The sequence below is a fragment of the Cherax quadricarinatus genome, chromosome 95 (genome assembly GCF_038502225.1).
Source record: "Cherax quadricarinatus isolate ZL_2023a chromosome 95, ASM3850222v1, whole genome shotgun sequence".
In the NCBI taxonomy this organism is placed as follows: domain Eukaryota; kingdom Metazoa; phylum Arthropoda; class Malacostraca; order Decapoda; family Parastacidae; genus Cherax; species Cherax quadricarinatus.
The window spans coordinates 1442501-1465917 of NC_091386.1; the positions used below are offsets into that span (position 1 = coordinate 1442501).

The 23417-nt window shown below is 47.2% G+C and overlaps 1 protein-coding gene across 2 annotated transcripts in view; it reads right to left on the bottom strand.

Annotated features, from left to right (window-relative positions):
• LOC128703908 (pleckstrin homology domain-containing family G member 1-like) overlaps positions 1-23417 on the bottom strand; it is a 530324-nt gene that overhangs the window by 427984 nt on the left and 78923 nt on the right. Inside the window, exon 1 of one of the 2 annotated variants that reach the window (XM_070104850.1) lies at positions 14660-15020. The exons of the other annotated variant lie outside the window; for it this stretch is intronic. Coding sequence (XP_069960951.1) covers positions 14660-14810 — 151 coding nt within the window. The 5' untranslated portion in view covers positions 14811-15020. Of the gene's footprint in view, positions 1-14659; positions 15021-23417 lie in introns of those variants that run through there. 2 annotated transcript variants of the gene reach the window in all.

A 23417-nucleotide genomic window follows, 5' to 3' on the forward strand; every position in this document is an offset into this window, starting at 1 on the left:
GTACACTGCTTCTGGTACTGTCTTCCCTGTACACTGCTTCTGGTACTGTCTTCCCTGTACACTGCTTCTGGTACTGTCTTACTTCCCTGTACACTGCTTCTGCTACTGTCTTCCCTGTACACTGCTTCTGCTACTGTCTTCCCTGTACACTGCTTCTGCTACTGTCTTCCCTGTACACTGCTACTGCTACTGTCTTCCCTGTACACTGCTACTGCTACTGTCTTCCCTGTACACTGCTTCTGGTACTGTCTTCCCTGTACACTGCTTCTGCTACTGTCTTCCCTGTACACTGCTTCTGGTACTGTCTTCCCTGTACACTGCTTCTGGTACTGTCTTCCCTGTACACTGCTACTGCTACTGTCTTCCCTGTACACTGCTTCTGGTACTGTCTTCCCTGTACACTGCTACTGCTACTGTCTTCCCTGTACACTGCTTCTGGTACTGTCTTCCCTGTACACTGCTACTGCTACTGTCTTCCCTGTACACTGCTTCTGCTACTGTCTTCCCTGTACACTGCTACTGCTACTGTCTTCCCTGTACACTGCTTCTGCTACTGTCTTCCCTGTACACTGCTTCTGGTACTGTCTTCCCTGTACACTGCTTCTGCTACTGTCTTCCCTGTACACTGCTTCTGGTACTGTCTTCCCTGTACACTGCTTCTGGTACTGTCTTCCCTGTACACTGCTACTGCTACTGTCTTCCCTGTTGTACACTGCTTCTGCTACTGTCTTCCCTGTACACTGCTTCTGGTACTGTCTTCCCTGTACACTGCTACTGCTACTGTCTTCCCTGTACACTGCTTCTGCTACTGTCTTCCCTGTACACTGCTTCTGGTACTGTCTTCCCTGTACACTGCTTCTGATACTGTCTTCCCTGTACACTGCTTCTGCTACTGTCTTCCCTGTACACTGCTTCTGGTACTGTCTTCCCTGTACACTGCTACTGCTACTGTCTTCCCTGTACACTGCTTCTGCTACTGTCTTCCCTGTACACTGCTTCTGGTACTGTCTTCCCTGTACACTGCTTCTGCTACTGTCTTCCCTGTACACTGCTTCTGGTACTGTCTTCCCTGTACACTGCTTCTGGTACTGTCTTCCCTGTACACTGCTTCTGATACTGTCTTCCCTGTACACTGCTTCTGGTACTGTCTTCCCTGTACACTGCTTCTGGTACTGTCTTACTTCCCTGTACACTGCTTCTGCTACTGTCTTCCCTGTACACTGCTTCTGCTACTGTCTTCCCTGTACACTGCTTCTGCTACTGTCTTCCCTGTACACTGCTTCTGCTACTGTCTTCCCTGTACACTGCTACTGCTACTGTCTTCCCTGTACACTGCTTCTGGTACTGTCTTCCCTGTACACTGCTACTGCTACTGTCTTCCCTGTACACTGCTTCTGGTACTGTCTTCCCTGTACACTGCTTCTGCTACTGTCTTCCCTGTACACTGCTTCTGCTACTGTCTTCCCTGTACACTGCTTCTGCTACTGTCTTCCCTGTACACTGCTACTGCTACTGTCTTCCCTGTACACTGCTTCTGGTACTGTCTTCCCTGTACACTGCTACTGCTACTGTCTTCCCTGTACACTGCTTCTGCTACTGTCTTCCCTGTACACTGCTTCTGCTACTGTCTTCCCTGTACACTGCTACTGCTACTGTCTTCCCTGTACACTGCTACTGCTACTGTCTTCCCTGTACACTGCTTCTGCTACTGTCTTCCCTGTACACTGCTACTGCTACTGTCTTCCCTGTACACTGCTACTGCTACTGTCTTCCCTGTACACTGCTTCTGGTACTGTCTTCCCTGTACACTGCTACTGCTACTGTCTTCCCTGTACACTGCTTCTGCTACTGTCTTCCCTGTACACTGCTACTGCTACTGTCTTCCCTGTACACTGCTTCTGCTACTGTCTTCCCTGTACACTGCTACTGCTACTGTCTTCCCTGTACACTGCTACTGCTACTGTCTTCCCTGTACACTGCTTCTGGTACTGTCTTCCCTGTACACTGCTACTGCTACTGTCTTCCCTGTACACTGCTACTGCTACTGTCTTCCCTGTACACTGCTTCTGGTACTGTCTTCCCTGTACACTGCTTCTGGTACTGTCTTCCCTGTACACTGCTTCTGCTACTGTCTTCCCTGTACACTGCTACTGCTACTGTCTTCCCTGTACACTGCTTCTGGTACTGTCTTCCCTGTACACTGCTTCTGGTACTGTCTTCCCTGTACACTGCTTCTGCTACTGTCTTCCCTGTACACTGCTTCTGCTACTGTCTTCCCTGTACACTGCTTCTGCTACTGTCTTCCCTGTACACTGCTACTGCTACTGTCTTCCCTGTACACTGCTACTGCTACTGTCTTCCCTGTACACTGCTACTGCTACTGTCTTCCCTGTACACTGCTTCTGCTACTGTCTTCCCTGTACACTGCTACTGCTACTGTCTTCCCTGTACACTGCTACTGCTACTGTCTTCCCTGTACACTGCTTCTGGTACTGTCTTCCCTGTACACTGCTACTGCTACTGTCTTCCCTGTACACTGCTACTGCTACTGTCTTCCCTGTACACTGCTTCTGGTACTGTCTTCCCTGTACACTGCTTCTGGTACTGTCTTCCCTGTACACTGCTTCTGGTACTGTCTTCCCTGTACACTGCTACTGCTACTGTCTTCCCTGTACACTGCTTCTGGTACTGTCTTCCCTGTACACTGCTACTGCTACTGTCTTCCCTGTACACTGCTTCTGGTACTGTCTTCCCTGTACACTGCTTCTGTTACTGTCTTCCCTGTACACTGCTTCTGTTACTGTCTTCCCTGTACACTGCTACTGCTACTGTCTTCCCTGTACACTGCTTCTGCTACTGTCTTCCCTGTACACTGCTACTGCTACTGTCTTCCCTGTACACTGCTACTGCTACTGTCTTCCCTGTACACTGCTACTGCTACTGTCTTCCCTGTACACTGCTTCTGGTACTGTCTTCCCTGTACACTGCTACTGCTACTGTCTTCCCTGTACACTGCTACTGCTACTGTCTTCCCTGTACACTGCTACTGCTACTGTCTTCCCTGTACACTGCTTCTGCTACTGTCTTCCCTGTACACTGCTACTGCTACTGTCTTCCCTGTACACTGCTTCTGGTACTGTCTTCCCTGTACACTGCTTCTGCTACTGTCTTCCCTGTACACTGCTTCTGCTACTGTCTTCCCTGTACACTGCTTCTGCTACTGTCTTCCCTGTACACTGCTTCTGCTACTGTCTTCCCTGTACACTGCTTCTGGTACTGTCTTCCCTGTACACTGCTTCTGGTACTGTCTTCCCTGTACACTGCTACTGCTACTGTCTTCCCTGTACACTGCTTCTGCTACTGTCTTCCCTGTACACTGCTTCTGGTACTGTCTTCCCTGTACACTGCTTCTGCTACTGTCTTCCCTGTTGTACACTGCTTCTGCTACTGTCTTCCCTGTACACTGCTTCTGGTACTGTCTTCCCTGTACACTGCTTCTGGTACTGTCTTCCCTGTACACTGCTTCTGGTACTGTCTTCCCTGTACACTGCTTCTGGTACTGTCTTCCCTGTACACTGCTACTGCTACTGTCTTCCCTGTACACTGCTTCTGGTACTGTCTTCCCTGTACACTGCTTCTGGTACTGTCTTCCCTGTACACTGCTACTGCTACTGTCTTCCCTGTACACTGCTTCTGGTACTGTCTTCCCTGTTGTACACTGCTTCTGGTACTGTCTTCCCTGTACACTGCTTCTGGTACTGTCTTCCCTGTTGTACACTGCTTCTGGTACTGTCTTCCCTGTACACTGCTTCTGGTACTGTCTTCCCTGTTGTACACTGCTTCTGGTACTGTCTTCCCTGTACACTGCTTCTGGTACTGTCTTCCCTGTACACTGCTTCTGGTACTGTCTTCCCTGTACACTGCTACTGCTACTGTCTTCCCTGTACACTGCTTCTGGTACTGTCTTCCCTGTTGTACACTGCTTCTGGTACTGTCTTCCCTGTACACTGCTTCTGGTACTGTCTTCCCTGTTGTACACTGCTTCTGGTACTGTCTTCCCTGTACACTGCTTCTGGTACTGTCTTCCCTGTTGTACACTGCTTCTGGTACTGTCTTCCCTGTACACTGCTTCTGGTACTGTCTTCCCTGTACACTGCTTCTGGTACTGTCTTCCCTGTACACTGCTACTGCTACTGTCTTCCCTGTACACTGCTTCTGGTACTGTCTTCCCTGTACACTGCTTCTGGTACTGTCTTCCCTGTACACTGCTACTGCTACTGTCTTCCCTGTACACTGCTTCTGGTACTGTCTTCCCTGTACACTGCTTCTGGTACTGTCTTCCCTGTACACTGCTTCTGCTACTGTCTTCCCTGTACACTGCTTCTGGTACTGTCTTCCCTGTACACTGCTTCTGCTACTGTCTTCCCTGTACACTGCTTCTGGTACTGTCTTCCCTGTACACTGCTTCTGGTACTGTCTTCCCTGTACACTGCTACTGCTACTGTCTTCCCTGTACACTGCTTCTGCTACTGTCTTCCCTGTACACTGCTACTGGTACTGTCTTCCCTGTACACTGCTTCTGGTACTGTCTTCCCTGTACACTGCTTCTGGTACTGTCTTCCCTGTACACTGCTTCTGATACTGTCTTCCCTGTACACTGCTACTGCTACTGTCTTCCCTGTACACTGCTTCTGGTACTGTCTTCCCTGTACACTGCTTCTGCTACTGTCTTCCCTGTACACTGCTTCTGGTACTGTCTTCCCTGTACACTGCTTCTGGTACTGTCTTCCCTGTACACTGCTTCTGGTACTGTCTTCCCTGTACACTGCTTCTGGTACTGTCTTCCCTGTACACTGCTACTGCTACTGTCTTCCCTGTACACTGCTTCTGGTACTGTCTTCCCTGTACACTGCTTCTGCTACTGTCTTCCCTGTACACTGCTACTGCTACTGTCTTCCCTGTACACTGCTTCTGGTACTGTCTTCCCTGTACACTGCTTCTGGTACTGTCTTCCCTGTACACTGCTTCTGATACTGTCTTCCCTGTACACTGCTACTGCTACTGTCTTCCCTGTACACTGCTTCTGGTACTGTCTTCCCTGTACACTGCTTCTGGTACTGTCTTCCCTGTACACTGCTTCTGGTACTGTCTTCCCTGTACACTGCTTCTGATACTGTCTTCCCTGTACACTGCTTCTGATACTGTCTTCCCTGTACACTGCTTCTGGTACTGTCTTCCCTGTACACTGCTACTGCTACTGTCTTCCCTGTACACTGCTTCTGGTACTGTCTTACTTCCCTGTACACTGCTTCTGGTACTGTCTTCCCTGTACACTGCTTCTGGTACTCTCTTCCCTGTACACTGCTTCTGGTACTGTCTTCCCTGTACACTGCTTCTGGTACTGTCTTCCCTGTACACTGCTACTGCTACTGTCTTCCCTGTACACTGCTTCTGGTACTGTCTTCCCTGTACACTGCTACTGCTACTGTCTTCCCTGTACACTGCTTCTGGTACTGTCTTCCCTGTACACTGCTTCTGGTACTGTCTTCCCTGTACACTGCTTCTGGTACTGTCTTCCCTGTACACTGCTACTGCTACTGTCTTCCCTGTACACTGCTTCTGGTACTGTCTTCCCTGTACACTGCTTCTGGTACTGTCTTCCCTGTACACTGCTTCTGGTACTGTCTTCCCTGTACACTGCTACTGCTACTGTCTTCCCTGTACACTGCTTCTGCTACTGTCTTCCCTGTACACTGCTTCTGGTACTGTCTTCCCTGTACACTGCTACTGTCTTCCCTGTACACTGCTTCTGGTACTGTCTTCCCTGTACACTGCTACTGCTACTGTCTTCCCTGTACACTGCTACTGCTACTGTCTTCCCTGTACACTGCTTCTGCTACTGTCTTCCCTGTACACTGCTACTGCTACTGTCTTCCCTGTACACTGCTACTGCTACTGTCTTCCCTGTACACTGCTTCTGCTACTGTCTTCCCTGTACACTGCTACTGCTACTGTCTTCCCTGTACACTGCTTCTGCTACTGTCTTCCCTGTACACTGCTTCTGCTACTGTCTTCCCTGTACACTGCTTCTGATACTGTCTTCCCTGTACACTGCTACTGCTACTGTCTTCCCTGTACACTGCTACTGCTACTGTCTTCCCTGTACACTGCTACTGCTACTGTCTTCCCTGTACACTGCTTCTGATACTGTCTTCCCTGTACACTGCTTCTGATACTGTCTTCCCTGTACACTGCTTCTGATACTGTCTTCCCTGTACACTGCTACTGATACTGTCTTCACTGTACACTGCTACTGCTACTGTCTTCCCTGTACACTGCTTCTGCTACTGTCTTCCCTGTACACTGCTTCTGCTACTGTCTTCCCTGTACACTGCTTCTGATACTGTCTTCCCTGTACACTGCTACTGCTACTGTCTTCCCTGTACACTGCTACTGCTACTGTCTTCCCTGTACACTGCTACTGCTACTGTCTTCCCTGTACACTGCTTCTGATACTGTCTTCCCTGTACACTGCTTCTGATACTGTCTTCCCTGTACACTGCTTCTGATACTGTCTTCCCTGTACACTGCTACTGCTACTGTCTTCCCTGTACACTGCTACTGCTACTGTCTTCCCTGTACACTGCTACTGCTACTGTCTTCCCTGTACACTGCTACTGCTACTGTCTTCCCTGTACACTGCTTCTGATACTGTCTTGTTCAATACATGTACAAGACCTGGATAAATTAGACACGTGTGAAACACATGGGTATCTTTACTGAGGAAACGTTTCGCCACTCAGTGACTTCATCAGTCCAATATGAAGGACAATGGTGGCGATCAGAAGGAGTTGGACGTAATCAGTCCCTCAAGCTGGAGTCGATGTAATCCACAGTATCTTAGCAACGCCTATAAGTGATGTAATCCTCAGTGCCACTTATAAAGGATTCGATCCAATCCTACGTCTCTCACCTTCACATTTAAATGATTTAATCCATCTTTAGAGTATTTATGTTTCCCCTGGTGGATGCTGGGGTTCTTTCCCTGGTGGGTGCTGGGGTTCTTTCCCTGGTGGATGCTGGGGTCCTCTCCCTGGTGGGTGCTGGGGTTCTCTCCCTAGTGGATGCTGGGGTTCTCTCCCTAGTGGATGCTGGGGTTCTCTCCCTAGTGGATGCTGGGGTTCTCTCCCTAGTGGATGCTGGGGTTCTCTCCCTAGTGGATGCTGGGGTTCTCTCCCTAGTGGATGCTGGGGTTCTCTCCCTGGTGGATGCTGGGGTTCTCTCCCTAGTGGATGCTGGGGTTCTTTCCCTGGTGGATGCTGGGGTTCTCTCCCTAGTGGATGCTGGGGTTCTTTCCCTGGTGGATGCTGGGGTTCTCTCCCTAGTGGATGCTGGGGTTCTTTCCCTGGTGGATGCTGGGGTTCTTTCCCTGGTGGATGCTGGGGTTCTCTCCCTAGTGGATGCTGGGGTTCTCTCCCTGGTGGATGCTGGGGTTCTTTCCCTGGTGGATGCTGGGGTTCTTTCCCTGGTGGATGCTGGGGTTCTTTCCCTGGTGGATGCTGGGGTTCTCTCCCTGGTGGATGCTGGGGTTCTTTCCCTGGTGGATGCTGGGGTTCTTTCCCTGGTGGATGCTGGGGTTCTCTCCCTGGTGGATGCTGGGGTTCTTTCCCTGGTGGATGCTGGGGTTCTCTCCCTAGTGGATGCTGGGGTTCTCTCCCTGGTGGATGCTGGGGTTCTTTCCCTGGTGGATGCTGGGTTCTTTCCCTGGTGGATGCTGGGGTTCTTTCCCTGGTGGATGCTGGGGTTCTTTCCCTGGTGGATGCTGGGGTTCTTTCCCTGGTGGATGCTGGGGTTCTCTCCCTAGTGGATGCTGGGGTTCTTTCCCTGGTGGATGCTGGGGTTCTTTCCCTGGTGGATGCTGGGGTTCTTTCCCTGGTGGGTGCTGGGGTTCTTTCCCTGGTGGATGCTGGGGTTCTCTCCCTGGTGGATGCTGGGGTTCTTTCCCTGGTGGATGCTGGGGTCCTCTCCCTGGTGGATGCTGGGGTTCTCTCCCTGGTGGATGCTGGGGTCCTCTCCCTGGTGGGTGCTGGGGTTCTCTCCCTGGTGGATGCTGGGGTTCTTTCCCTGGTGGATGCTGGGGTCCTCTCCCTGGTGGATGCTGGGGTTCTCTCCCTAGTGGATGCTGGGGTCCTCTCCCTGGTGGATGCTGGGGTTCTTTCCCTGGTGGATGCTGGGGTCCTCTCCCTGGTGGATGCTGGGGTTCTCTCCCTGGTGGATGCTGGGGTCCTCTCCCTGGTGGATGCTGGGGTTCTTTCCCTGGTGGATGCTGGGGTCATCTCCCTGGTGGATGCTGGGGTTCTCTCCCTGGTGGATGCTGGGGTCCTCTCCCTGGTGGATGCTGGGGTTCTCTCCCTGGTGGAAGCTGGGGTCCTCTCCCTAGTGGATGCGGGGGTCCTCTCTCTGGTGGATGCTGGGGTCCTCTCCCTGGTGGATGCTGGGGTTCTTTCCCTGGTGGATGCTGGGGTCATCTCCCTGGTGGATGCTGGGGTTCTCTCCCTGGTGGATGCTGGGGTCCTCTCCCTGGTGGATGCTGGGGTTCTCTCCCTGGTGGAAGCTGGGGTCCTCTCCCTAGTGGATGCGGGGGTCCTCTCTCTGGTGGATGCTGGGGTCCTCTCCCTGGTGGATGCTGGGGTCCTCTCCCTGGTGGAAGCTGGGGTCCTCTCCCTGGTGGAAGCTGGGGTCATCCCCCTAGTAGATGCTGGGGTCCTCTCCTTGGTGGATGCTGGAGTCCTCTCCCTGGCTGATGCTGGGGTCATCCCCCTGGTGGATGCTGGGGGCCTTCCTGCTCCACCCCAGCCTCGCCAGTTCATTATTGCGGACAAAAGACAAATCTCGCTGCCACCGGACGCTCAGGCATCATGAAAGCAGATGCAGCATCCACCATCTTGGATCATCTCAAGCCAGCATAAACACCAGTCAGAAGGACTGGTCTTATAATAATAATAATTATTATTATTTCTACCAGTAGATGGTACAACTTATACAGACCATAGCTCACAACAATGACATACTATATAATAATAATAATAATAATAATAATAATAATAATAATAATAATTATTATTATTTCTACCAGTAGATGGTACAACTTATACAGACCATAGCTCACAACAATGACATACTATATAGAAAGTTCCTGGTTATGTAGAGCATTTCCCACAACTTAGGTTAATTTTGTCCCCCAGGATGCCACCCACACCAGTCCACTAACACTCAGGTACCTACTGACTGCTAGGTGAACACTGACAGCAGATGTAAGGTAACTAACACCCAGGTACCTACTTACTGCTAGGTGAACATTGACAGCAGGTGTAACTAACACCCAGGTACCTACTTACTGCTAGGTGAACACTGACAGCAGGTGTAACTAACACCCAGGTACCTACTCACTGCTAGGTGAACACTGACAGCAGGTGTAACTAACACCCAGGTACCTACTGACTGCTAGGTGAACACTGACAGCAGGTGTAACTAACACCCAGGTACCTACTTACTGCTAGGTGAACACTGACAGCAGGTGTAACTAACACCCAGGTACCTACTCACTGCTAGGTGAACACTGACAGCAGGTGTAACTAACACCCAGGTACCTACCTACTGCTAGGTGAACACTGACAGTAGGTGTAAGGTAACTAACACCCAGGTACCTACTTACTGCTAAGTGAATACTGACAGTAGGTGTAAGGTAACTAACACCCAGGTACCTACTTACTGCTAGGTGAACACTGACAGTAGGTGTAAGGTAACTAACACCCAGGTACCTACCTACTGCTAGGTGAACACTGACAGTAAGTGTAAGGTAACTAACACCCAGGTACCTACTTACTGCTAGGTTAACACTGACAGCATGTGTAAGGTAACTAACACCCAGGCACCTACTTACTGATAGGTGAACACTGATAGCAGGTGTAAGGTAACTAACACCCAGGCACCTACTTACTGCTAGGTGAACACTGACAGCATGTGTAAGGTAACTAACACCCAGGTACCTATCTACTGCTAGGTGAACACTGACAGCATGTGTAAGGTAACTAACACCCAGGTACCTACTTACTGCTAGGTGAACACTGACAGCAGGTGTAAGACAACTAACACCCAGGTACCTACTTACGGCTAGGTGAACACTGACAGCAGGTGTAAGGCAACTAACACCCAGGTACCTACTTACTGCTAGGTGAACACTGACAGCAGGTGTAAGGCAACTAACACCCAGGTACCTACTTACTGCTAGGTGAACACTGACAGCAGGTGTAAGGCAACTAACACCCACGCACCTATTTACTGCTAGGTGAACACTGACAGCAGGTGTAAGGTAACTAACACCCAGGTACCTACCTACTGCTAGGTTAACACTGACAGCATGTGTAAGGTAACTAACACCCAGGTACCTACCTACTGCTAGGTTAACACTGACAGCATGTGTAAGGTAACTAACACCCAGGTACCTACTTACTGCTAGGTTAACACTGACAGCATGTGTAAGGTAACTAACACCCAGGTACCTACCTACTGCTAGGTTAACACTGACAGCATGTGTAAGGTAACTAACACCCAGGTACCTACTTACTGCTAGGTGAACACTGACAGCAGGTGTAAGGTAACTAACACCCAGGCACCTACATACTGCTAGGTGAACTGACAGCAGGTGTAACTAACACCCAGGTACCTACCTACTGCTAGGTGAACTGACAGCAGGTGTAACTAACACCCAGGTACCTACTTACTGCTAGGTGAACACTGACAGTTCCAGATGTGTTCATTGTAACACCAAAGGCCCTAGAGCTAACACTCAACATTAAGAATATCCTGGTCGATGGATATGGTGTAGTAATGAGTGACTACACTACTGTATAACCGCTAAACCCGTAGGGGGCCGTACAGCACCCGGAGAAAGTCAACAATACACGCTCCAAGGAAATGGAGAGTTGCTCTAGCTCCCTGAATCAAGAGCTCTTCATCACCAAGGAGTTTTAGTATAATCGTGTTGTATAATTAAGAATAATCGTGTTGTATAATTAAGTATAATCGTGTTGTATAATTAAGTATAATCGTGTTGTATAATTAAGAATAATCGTGTTGTATAATTAAGAATAATCGTGTTGTATAATTAAGTATAATCGTGTTGTATAATTAAGTATAATCGTGTTGTATAATTAAGAATAATCGTGTTGTATAATTAAGTATAATCGTGTTGTATAATTAAGTATAATCGTGTTGTATAATTAAGTATAATCGTGTTGTATAATTAAGAATAATCGTGTTGTATAATTAAGAATAATCGTGTTGTATAATTAAGTATAATCGTGTTGTATAATTAAGTATAATCGTGTTGTATAATTAAGTATAATCGTGTTGTATAATTAAGTATAATCGTGTTGTATAATTAAGTATAATCGTGTTGTATAATTAAGTATAATCGTGTTGTATAATTAAGAATAATCGTGTTGTATAATTAAGAATAATCGTGTTGTATAATTAAGAATAATCGTGTTGTATAATTAAGAATAATCGTGTTGTATAATTAAGAATAATCGTGTTGTATAATTAAGAATAATCGTGTTGTATAATTAAGAATAATCGTGTTGTATAATTAAGAATAATCGTGTTGTATAATTAAGTATAATCGTGTTGTATAATTAAGAATAATCGTGTTGTATAATTAAGAATAATCGTGTTGTATAATTAAGAATAATCGTGTTGTATAATTAAGAATAATCGTGTTGTATAATTAAGAATAATCGTGTTGTATAATTAAGAATAATCGTGTTGTATAATTAAGAATAATCGTGTTGTATAATTAAGAATAATCGTGTTGTATAATTAAGAATAATCGTGTTGTATAATTAAGAATAATCGTGTTGTATAATTAAGAATAATCGTGTTGTATAATTAAGAATAATCGTGTTGTATAATTAAGTAATAATCGTGTTGTATAATTAAGAATAATCGTGTTGTATAATTAAGTATAATCGTGTTGTATAATTAAGAATAATCGTGTTGTATAATTAAGAATAATCGTGTTGTATAATTAAGTATAATCGTGTTGTATAATTAAGAATAATCGTGTTGTATAATTAAGTATAATCGTGTTGTATAATTAAGAATAATCGTGTTGTATAATTAAGAATAATCGTGTTGTATAATTAAGAATAATCGTGTTGTATAATTAAGTATAATCGTGTTGTATAATTAAGAATAATCGTGTTGTATAATTAAGAATAATCGTGTTGTATAATTAAGAATAATCGTTTTGTATAATTAAGTATAATCGTGTTGTATAATTAAGAATAATAGTGTTGTATAATTAAGAATAATCGTGTTGTATAATTAAGAATAATCGTGTTGTATAATTAAGAATAATCGTGTTGTATAATTAAGTATAATCGTGTTGTATAATTAAGAATAATCGTGTTGTATAATTAAGAATAATCGTGTTGTATAATTAAGAATAATCGTGTTGTATAATTAAGTATAATCGTGTTGTATAATTAAGTATAATCGTGTTGTATAATAAAGTATAATCGTGTTGTATAATTAAGAATAATCGTGTTGTATAATTAAGTATAATCGTGTTGTATAATTAAGTATAATCGTGTTGTATAATAAAGTATAATCGTGTTGTATAATTAAGAATAATCGTGTTGTATAATTAAGTATAATCGTGTTGTATAATTAAGTATAATCGTGTTGTATAATTAAGTATAATCGTGTTGTATAATTAAGAATAATCGTGTTGTATAATTAAGTATAATCGTGTTGTATAATTAAGAATAATCGTGTTGTATAATTAAGAATAATCGTGTTGTATAATTAAGAATAATCGTGTTGTATAATTAAGAATAATCGTGTTGTATAATTAAGAATAATCGTGTTGTATAATTAAGTATAATCGTGTTGTATAATTAAGTATAATCGTGTTGTATAATTAAGTATAATCGTGTTGTATAATTAAGAATAATCGTGTTGTATAATTAAGTATAATCGTGTTGTATAATTAAGAATAATCATGTTGTATAATTAAGAATAACCATGTTGTATAATTAAGAATAATCGTGTTGTATAATTAAGAATAATCGTGTTGTATAATTAAGAATAATCGTGTTGTATAATTAAGTATAATCGTGTTGTATAATTAAGAATAATCGTGTTGTATAATTAAGAATAATCGTGTTGTATAATTAAGTATAATCGTGTTGTATAATTAAGAATAATCGTGTTGTATAATTAAGAATAATCGTGTTGTATAATTAAGTATAATCGTGTTGTATAATTAAGAATAATCGTGTTGTATAATTAAGAATAATCGTGTTGTATAATTAAGAATAATCATGTTGTATAATTAAGAATAATCGTGTTGTATAATTAAGAATAATCATGTTGTATAATTAAGAATAATCGTGTTGTATAATTAAGTATAATCGTGTTGTATAATTAAGAATAATCGTGTTGTATAATTAAGAATAATCGTGTTGTATAATTAAGAATAATCGTTCTGGTATAATTAAGATATTAAACACTATACTGGTACGATTTACACAAGTGGGAACACCAGTGTGACTTATGTCCACTGTGGTCCCTGACTTATGTCCACTGTGGTCCCTGACTTATGTCCACTGTGGTCCCTGACTTATGTCCACTGTGGTCCCTGACTTATGTCCACTGTGGTCCCTGACTTATGTCCACTGTGGTCCCTGACTTATGTCCACTGTGGTCCCTGACTTATGTCCACTGTGGTCCCTGACTTATGTCCACTGTGGTCCCTGACTTATGTCCACTGTGGTCCCTGACTTATGTCCACTGTGGTCCCTGACTTATGTCCACTGTGGTCCCTGACTTATGTCCACTGTGGTCCCTGACTTATGTCCACTGTGGTCCCTGACTTATGTCCACTGTGGTCCCTGACTTGTGTCCACTGTGGTCCTTGACTTATGTCCACTGTGGCCCTTGACTTATGTCCACTGTGGTCCCTGACTTATGTCCACTGTGGTCCCTGACTTGTGTCCACTGTGGCCCTTGACTTGTGTCCACTGTGGTCCTTGACTTATGTCCACTGTGGCCCTTGACTTATGTCCACTGTGGTCCCTGACATGTCCACTGTGGTCCCTGACTTATGTCCACTGTGGTCCTTGACTTATGTCCACTGTGGCCCTTGACTTATGTCCACTGTGGTCCCTGACTTATGTCCACTGTGGTCCCTGACTTGTGTCCACTGTGGCCCTTGACTTGTGTCCACTGTGGTCCTTGACTTGTGTCCACTGTGGTCCCTGACTTGTGTCCACTGTGGCCCTTGACTTGTGTCCACTGTGGTCCTTGACTTATGTCCACTGTGGCCCTTGACTTATTTCCACTGTGGTCCCTGACATGTCCACTGTGGTCCCTGACTTATGTCCACTGTGGTCCCTGACTTATGTCCACTGTGGCCCTTGACTTATGTCCACTGTGGCCCTTGACTTATGTCCACTGTGGCCCTTGACTTATGTCCACTGTGGCCCTGTAACATCTTATATGACCAATACCAGCTAAATAAATTAAGTGTTTTGACGTGTATTCTTTGACTGAGGTCCCTAACGTGTCCCTACGGATGAAAATAGGTGTGTACCTGAGTCATGGTGAGGTAGGAGGTCGTGGTGGTGACCTGAACTCTGCGTGGCAGCAGCAGGAACAGCAGCAGCAGCAGGAACAGCAGCAGCAGCAGGAACAGCAGCAGCAGCAGTAAGAGCAGCAGTAAGAACCTCCTCCTCCACAGTCATCTCAATATGCGACACACACAACACACTCCCTAAGAGAAGTTCTCCAACACACACTCCATCACACACTCTTATCCTGACTTATGATGGTGGTGGACTGATCCCCTATGTGGTGACTCCCAGTACACGTGTTGTATGGTAGAAAGCAGTAAGTTAGAGCAGGACAGAAGGAGTATAACACCACCAGTGTACACTAGAGTTTAACACTGGGAGGGTGAAGGAAGGGGACCTGGACGTCCCTCTCAAGTTTACTCCACACACGTTACCAAGAGTCGCCAGTCTATACAACATCATTCTCTCTCTGTCTCTCTCTCTCTACTGATTTTAAAACGTTTGTGGCCTTCACATGCTAGTGTATGTGTGAAGTTTTAGTTAGCACTGATGTGTGGAGAGGTAGTTTAATGCTGTCTAAGTTGATAACAGCCCAAGCGCCTCTCTATGTCAGGGGTTACCAACTGGTGCGTTTCTGTCGATTGATTTAAACGTTTCTGGCCTTCGCAGACTGCTGTAAGTCTGTACAGCCTCAGTCAACACTAACTTGATCCACTTACACCTACACATCAATACACTTACATAAATTATCATAGCACAATGTGTACATTACCAACCACGACAACTTAAAAAACCCAGACAAACTAACTTATTTCCATTGCGATCTTTATATATATATATATATATATATATATATATATATATATATATATATATATATATATATATATATATATATATATATATATATTACAGAGAGAAAGACTAGGGCTGTACCCTTCCTGTACAGCCGAGTTGAACATTGAAACAGGGAAGGGAGGGATGATCTTTCACTAACAGCCTGGGCTGTCTCACTAACAGCCTGGGCTGTCTCACTAACAGTCTGGGCTGTCTCACTAACAGTCTGGGCTGTCTCACTAACTAACAGCCTGGGCTGTCTCACTAACAGTCTGGGCTGTCTCACTAACTAACAGCCTGGGCTGTCTCACTAACAGCCTGGGCTGTCTCACTAACTAACAGCCTGGGCTGTCTCACTAACAGCCTGGGCTGTCTCACTAACTAACAGCCTGGGCTGTCTCATTACCATGGGTAGCCAGGGCACATCAATGCCCTCTACAGTGATTCCTGACGCTTTCAGTTCTATGTTGTTAGTGCACAGCCTAGCTGATCACTAAGATACACAAGGCAGACAAAGCCTAGTTGATCACTGAGATACACACGCCAGATAACACAACCATCTTGGTCACTAACAACCAGCGGCTTTTTACACTGTGCTCCAGTATTTATTTGTCAAGACTGATGGAGTGAACACATCGACTCCAGGCTCGGGGACTGATCACCTCTAACTCATCCATTTTTTCCACCGTTCCTCTTCGTATTAGACTGAAGAATCCACTGACTGTTGTACATGTCTTAGTCTTCGGTCAGTAGGTAACTTGGACCTGCCTAACATGGGCCAGTAGGTAACTTGGACCTGCCTAGAATGGGAGAGTAGGTAACTTGGACCTGCCTAACATGGGACAGTAGGTAACTTGGACCTGCCTAATATGGGTCAGTAGGTAACTTGGACCTGCCTAACATGGGTCAGTACGTAACTTGGACCTGCCTAGCATGAGCCAGTAGGTAACTTGGACCTGCCTAGAATGGGCCAGTAGGTAACTTGGACCTGCCTAGAATGGGCCAGTAGGCAACTTGGACCTGCCTAACATGGGTCAGTAGGTAACTTGGACCTGCCTAACATGGGTCAGTAGGTAACTTGGAAATGCCTAACATGAGCCAATAGGTAACTTGGACCTTATTAGAATGGGCCAGTAGGTAACTTGGACCTGCCTAGAATGGGCCAGTAGACAACTTGGACCTGCCTAGAATGGGCCAGTAGGTAACTTGGACCTGTCTAGAATGGGCCAGTAGGTAACTTGGACCTGCCTAGCATGGGCCAGTAGGTAACTTGGACCTGCCTAGCATGAGCCAGTACGTAACTTGGACCTGCCTAGAATGGGCCAGTTGGTAACTTGGACCTGCCTAGAATGGGCCAGTAGGTAACTTGGACCTGCCTAGAATGGGCCAGTAGGTAACTTGGACCTGCCTAACATGGGTCAGTAGGTAACTTGGACCTTCCTAGCATGAGCCAGTAGGTAACTTGGACCTGCCTAACATGGTCCAGTAGGTAACTTGGACCTGCCTAACATGGGTCAGTAGGTATCTTGGACCTGCCTAACATGGTCCAGTAAGTAACTTGGACCTGCCTAGCATGAGCCAGTAGGTAACTTGGACCTGCCTAACATGGGCCAGTAGGTAACTTGGACCTGCCTAGCATGGGCTAATAGGTAACTTGGACCTGCCTAACATGGGCTAGTAGGTAACTTGGACCTGCCTAACATGGTCCAGTAGGTAACTTGGACCTGCCTAACGTGGGACAGTAGGTAACTTGGACCTGCTTAACATGGTCCAGTAGGTAACTTGGACCTGCCTAACATGGTCCAGTAGGTAACTTGGACCTGCCTAACGTGGGACAGTAGGTAACTTGGACCTGCCTAACATGGTCCAGTAGGTAACTTGGACCTGCCTAACATGGGCCAGTAGGTAACTTGGACCTGCCTAACATGGGCCAGTAGGTAACTTGGACCTGCCTAACATGGGCCAGTAGGTAACTTGGACCTGCCTAGCATGGGCCAGTAGGTAACTTGGACCTGCCTAACATGGTCCAGTAGGTAACTTGGACCTGCCTAGCATGGGCCAGTAGGTAACTTGGACCTGCCTAACATGGGCCAGTAGGTAACTTGGACCTGCCTAACATGGGCCAGTAGGTAACGTGGACCTGCCTAACATGAACCAATAACATAGCCCAGCCTAGCATGGACCAGTAGGCCTGCTGCAGTGCTCTTCCTCACAAAATCTCACCATCTGACCAAACGTTTTAACACTAACAAACAGCTAAAACCTGCCTTAAGCACCTAATTATAAACCAGAGTGTTGCAGAGCAGTTGCAACATCAAGCAAGCAACAACAGGATGGTTGCACACACATATAAGCGATGCAATATGCATGCCAAGATAGTGTAACATAAACCACAACGCAGCCGTTACCTATTTATACAAAACACTTAAACCGGTTTAACAAACCGTCTGCAAGAGACATAGCAGTACTTAAACCTTAAGTGTAACTAACACCCAGGTACCTACTTACTGCTAGGTGAACACTGACAGCAGGTGTAACACCCAGGTACCTACTTACTGCTAGGTGAACACTGACAGCAGGTGTAACTAACACCCAGGTACCTACTTACTGCTAGGTGAACACTGACAGCAGGTGTAACACCCAGGTACCTACTTACTGCTAGGTGAACACTGACAGCAGGTGTAACTAACACCCAGGTACCTACTTACTGCTAGGTGAACACTGACAGCAGGTGTAACACCCAGGTACCTACTTACTGCTAGGTGAACACTGACAGCAGGTGTAACTAACACCCAGGTACCTACTTACTGCTAGGTGAACACTGACAGCAGGTGTAACACCCAGGTACCTACTTACTGCTAGGTGAACACTGACAGCAGGTGTAACTAACACCCAGGTACCTACTTACTGCTAGGTGAACACTGACAGCAGGTGTAACACCCAGGTACCTACTTACTGCTAGGTGAACACTGACAGCAGGTGTAACTAACACCCAGGTACCTACTTACTGCTAGGTGAACACTGACAGCAGGTGTAACACCCAGGTACCTACTTACTGCTAGGTGAACACTGACAGCAGGTGTAACTAACACCCAGGTACCTACTTACTGCTAGGTGAACACTGACAGCAGGTGTAACACCCAGGTACCTACTTACTGCTAGGTGAACACTGACAGCAGGTGTAACTAACACCCAGGTACCTACTTACTGCTAGGTGAACACTGACAGCAGGTGTAACACCCAGGTACCTACTTACTGCTAGGTGAACACTGACAGCAGGTGTAACTAACACCCAGGTACCTACTTACTGCTAGGTAAACACTGACAGCAGGTGTAACACCCAGGTACCTACTTACTGCTAGGTGAACACTGACAGCAGGTGTAACTAACACCCAGGTACCTACTTACTGCTAGGTGAACACTGACAGCAGGTGTAACACCCAGGTACCTACTTAATGCTAGGTGAACACTGACAGCAGGTGTAACTAACACCCAGGTACCTACTTACTGCTAGGTGAACACTGACAGCAGGTGTAACACCCAGGTACCTACTTACTGCTAGGTGAACACTGACAGCAGATGTAACTAACACCCAGGTACCTACTTACTGCTAGGTGAACACTGACAGCAGGTGTAACACCCAGGTACCTACTTACTGCTAGGTGAACACTGACAGCAGGTGTAACTAACACCCAGGTACCTACTTACTGCTAGGTGAACACTGACAGCAGGTGTAACACCCAGGTACCTACTTACTGCTAGGTGAACACTGACAGCAGGTGTAACTAACACCCAGGTACCTACTTACTGCTAGGTGAACACTGACAGCAGGTGTAACACCCAGGTACCTACTTACTGCTAGGTGAACACTGACAGCAGGTGTAACTAACACCCAGGTACCTACTTACTGCTAGGTGAACACTGACAGCAGGTGTAACACCCAGGTACCTACTTACTGCTAGGTGAACACTGACAGCAGGTGTAACTAACACCCAGGTACCTACTTACTGCTAGGTGAACACTGACAGCAGGTGTAACTAACACCCAGGTACCTACTTACTGCTAGGTGAACACTGACAGCAGGTGTAACTGACACCCAGGTACCTACTTACTGCTAGGTGAACACTGACAGCAGGTGTAAGGTAACTAACACCCAGGTACTTCTGTCTTTACAAACTATTGTTCGTAATACTGACAACAAGAACATAACCAAGGAGGAGCACTGCATGAGGCCTACTGGCCCACGAAATCGCCACAACACGATCGCTAGCAAATCACGGAATGAATCTTATTCAAAGCCAGTTGGCCCAGGGGTGAACGCACCTGCCTGTTTCAAAACTCACTTGCCATGAGTTCAAATCCTCCCCAGTATGAGAGGAGATTGCGTAAGGGCGACTTTACCAGCTATTTTCCTTATTTATGGCCAAAACGTTCTTAATACTGGGAATATAATGACTCTAGAGAATTGTTAAGCCACAGTGGACCATTTATGCGGGTCATCTTGGTCGGTAATTTACACCCTACACTCTGTGTATCTGTCAGGCCACAACAGGAGTCCAACCTACACTCTGTGTATCTGTCAGTCCACAACAGGAGTCCAACCTACACTCTGTGTATCTGTCAGGCCACAACAGGAGTCCAACCTACACTCTGTGTATCTGTCAGGCCACAACAGGAGTCCAACCTACACTCTGTGTATCTGTCAGACCACAACAGGAGTCCAACCTACACTCTGTGTATCTGTCAGGCCACAACAGGAGTCCAACCTACACTCTGTGTATCTGTCAGGCCACAACAGGAGTCCAACCTACACTCTGTGTATCTGTCAGGCCACAACAGGAGTCCAACCTACACTCTGTGTATCTGTCAGGCCACAACAGGAGTCCAACCTACACTCTGTGTATCTGTCAGACCACAACAGGAGTCCAACCTACACTCTGTGTATCTGTCAGGCCACAACAGCAGTCCAACCTACACTCTGTGTATCTGTCAGGCCACAACAGGAGTCCAACCTACACTCTGTGTATCTGTCAGGCCACAACAGGAGTCCAACCTACATTCTGTGTATCTGTCAGTCCATAACAGGAGTCCAACCTACACTCTGTGTATCTGTCAGGCCACAACAGGAGTCCAACCTACACTCTGTGTATCTGTCAGTCCACAACAGGAGTCCAACCTACACTCTGTGTATCTGTCAGGCCACAACAGGAGTCCAACCTACACTCTGTGTATCTGTCAGTCCACAACAGGAGTCCAACCTACACTTTGTGTATCTGTCAGGCCACAACAGGAGTCCAACCTACACTCTGTGTATCTGTCAGGCCACAACAGGATTCCAACCTACACTCTGTGTATCTGTCAGGCCACAACAGGAGTCCAACCTACACTCTGTGTATCTGTCAGTCCACAACAGGATTCCAATCTACACTCTGTGTATCTGTCAGTCCACAACAGGATTCCAACCTACACTCTGTGTATCTGTCAGTCCACAGCAGGATTTCAACCTACACTCTGTGTATCTGTCAGGCCACAGCAGGATTCCAACCAACACTCTGTGTATCTGTCAGTCCATAACAGGATTCCAACCTACACTCTGTGTATCTGTCAGTCCACAGCAGGATTCCAACCTACACTCTGTGTATCTGTCAGTCCACAGCAGGATTCCAACCTACACTCTGTGTATCTGTCAGTCCACAGCAGGATTCCAACCTACACTCTGTGTATCTGTCAGTCCACAGCAGGATTCCAACCTACACTCTGTGTATCTGTCAGTCCACAGCAGGATTCAAACCTACACTCTGTGTATCTGTCAGTCCACAGCAGGATTCCAACCTACATTCTGTGTATCTGTCAGTCCACAGCAGGATTCCAACCTACACTCTGTGTATCTGTCAGTCCACAGCAGGAGTCCAACCTGCACTCTGTGTATCCCTCCCTCACCACTCGCACTTCTCCCTCACCCCACTCGCACCTCTCCCTCACCCCACTCACACCTCTCCCTCACCCCACTCGCACCTCTCCCTCACCCCACTCACACCTCTCCCTCACCCCACTCGCACCTCTCCCTCACCCCACTCGCACCTCACCCTCACCCCACTCACACCTCTCCCTCACCCCACTCGCACCTCTCCCTCACCCCACTCGCACCTCTCCCTCACCACTCGCACCTCTCCCTCACCCCACTCACACCTCTCCCTCACCCCACTCGCACCTCTCCCTCACCCCACTCGCACCTCTCCCTCACCCCACTCGCACCTCACCCTCACCCCACTCACACCTCTCCCTCACCCCACTCGCACCTCACACTCACCCCACTCACACCTCTCCCTCACCCCACTCGCACCTCTCCCTCACCCCACTCACACCTCACCCTCACCCCACTCACACCCGTCCCTCACTCCACTCACACCTCACCCTCACCCCACTCACACCCGTCCCTCACTCCACTCACACCTCTCCCTCACCCCACTCGCACCTCACCCTCACCCCACTCACACCCGTCCCTCACTCCACTCACACCTCTCCCTCACTATCACAGGACTGACCACCTCCTCAATGTACCTGCTACCTGCACCACCGAATTAGAGGTCAGGTCAAGTCAGGTCAAGTGATACAGTGTGAGGCAGTTACTAGACCCAGAAGAGCAGGTGTCGTATAAACAGTACAGTGAGATTCATCACAACCACAACCACCACCACCACAACTACCACCACCACCACCACAACTACCACCACCACCACCACAACTACCACCACCACCACAACTACCACCACCACCACCACCAACACCACAACTACCACCACCACCACCACCACCACCACTACAACTACCACCACCACCATCACTACAACTACCACCACCACCACCACCAACACCACAACTACCACCACCACCACAACTACCACCACCACAACTACCACCACCACCAACACCACAACTACCACCACCACCACCACCAACAACACCACAACAACCACCACCACCACCACAAACACTACAACTACCACCACCACCACCACCACCAACACCACAACAACCACCACCACCACCACCACTACAACTACCACCACCACCACAACTACCACCACCACCACAACTCCCTCCACCACCACAACTACCACCACCACCACCACAACTACCACCACCACCACCACAACTACCACCACCACCACCACAACTACCACCACCACCACCACCAACACCACAACTACCACCACCACCACCACCAACACCACAACTACCACCACCACCACCACCAACACCACAACTACCAACACCACCACTACAACTACCACCACCACCACAACTACCACCACCACCACCACAACTACCACCACCACCACAACTACCACCACCACCACCACAACTACCACCACCACCACCACCAACACCACAACTACCACCACCACCACTACAACTACCACCACCACCACCACAACTACCACCACCACCACCACAACTACCACCACCACAACTACCACCACCACCACCACAACTACCACCACCACCACAACTACCACCACCACCACCACAACTACCACCACCACCACAACTACCACCACCACCACCACCAACACCACAACTACCACCACCACCACTACAACTACCACCACCACCACCACAACTACCACCACCACCACAACTACCACCACCACAACTACCACCACCACCACCACAACTACCACCACCACCACCACCAACACCACAACTACCACCACCACCACCACCAACACCACAACTACCACCACCACCACCACCAACACCACAACTACCACAACCACCACCAACACCAACACCACAACTACCACCACCACCACAACTACCACCACCACCACAACTACCACCACAACTACCAATACCACCACCACCACTACCACTACCACAACTACCACCACCGCCACAACTACCACCACCACAACTACCACCACAACTACCAACACC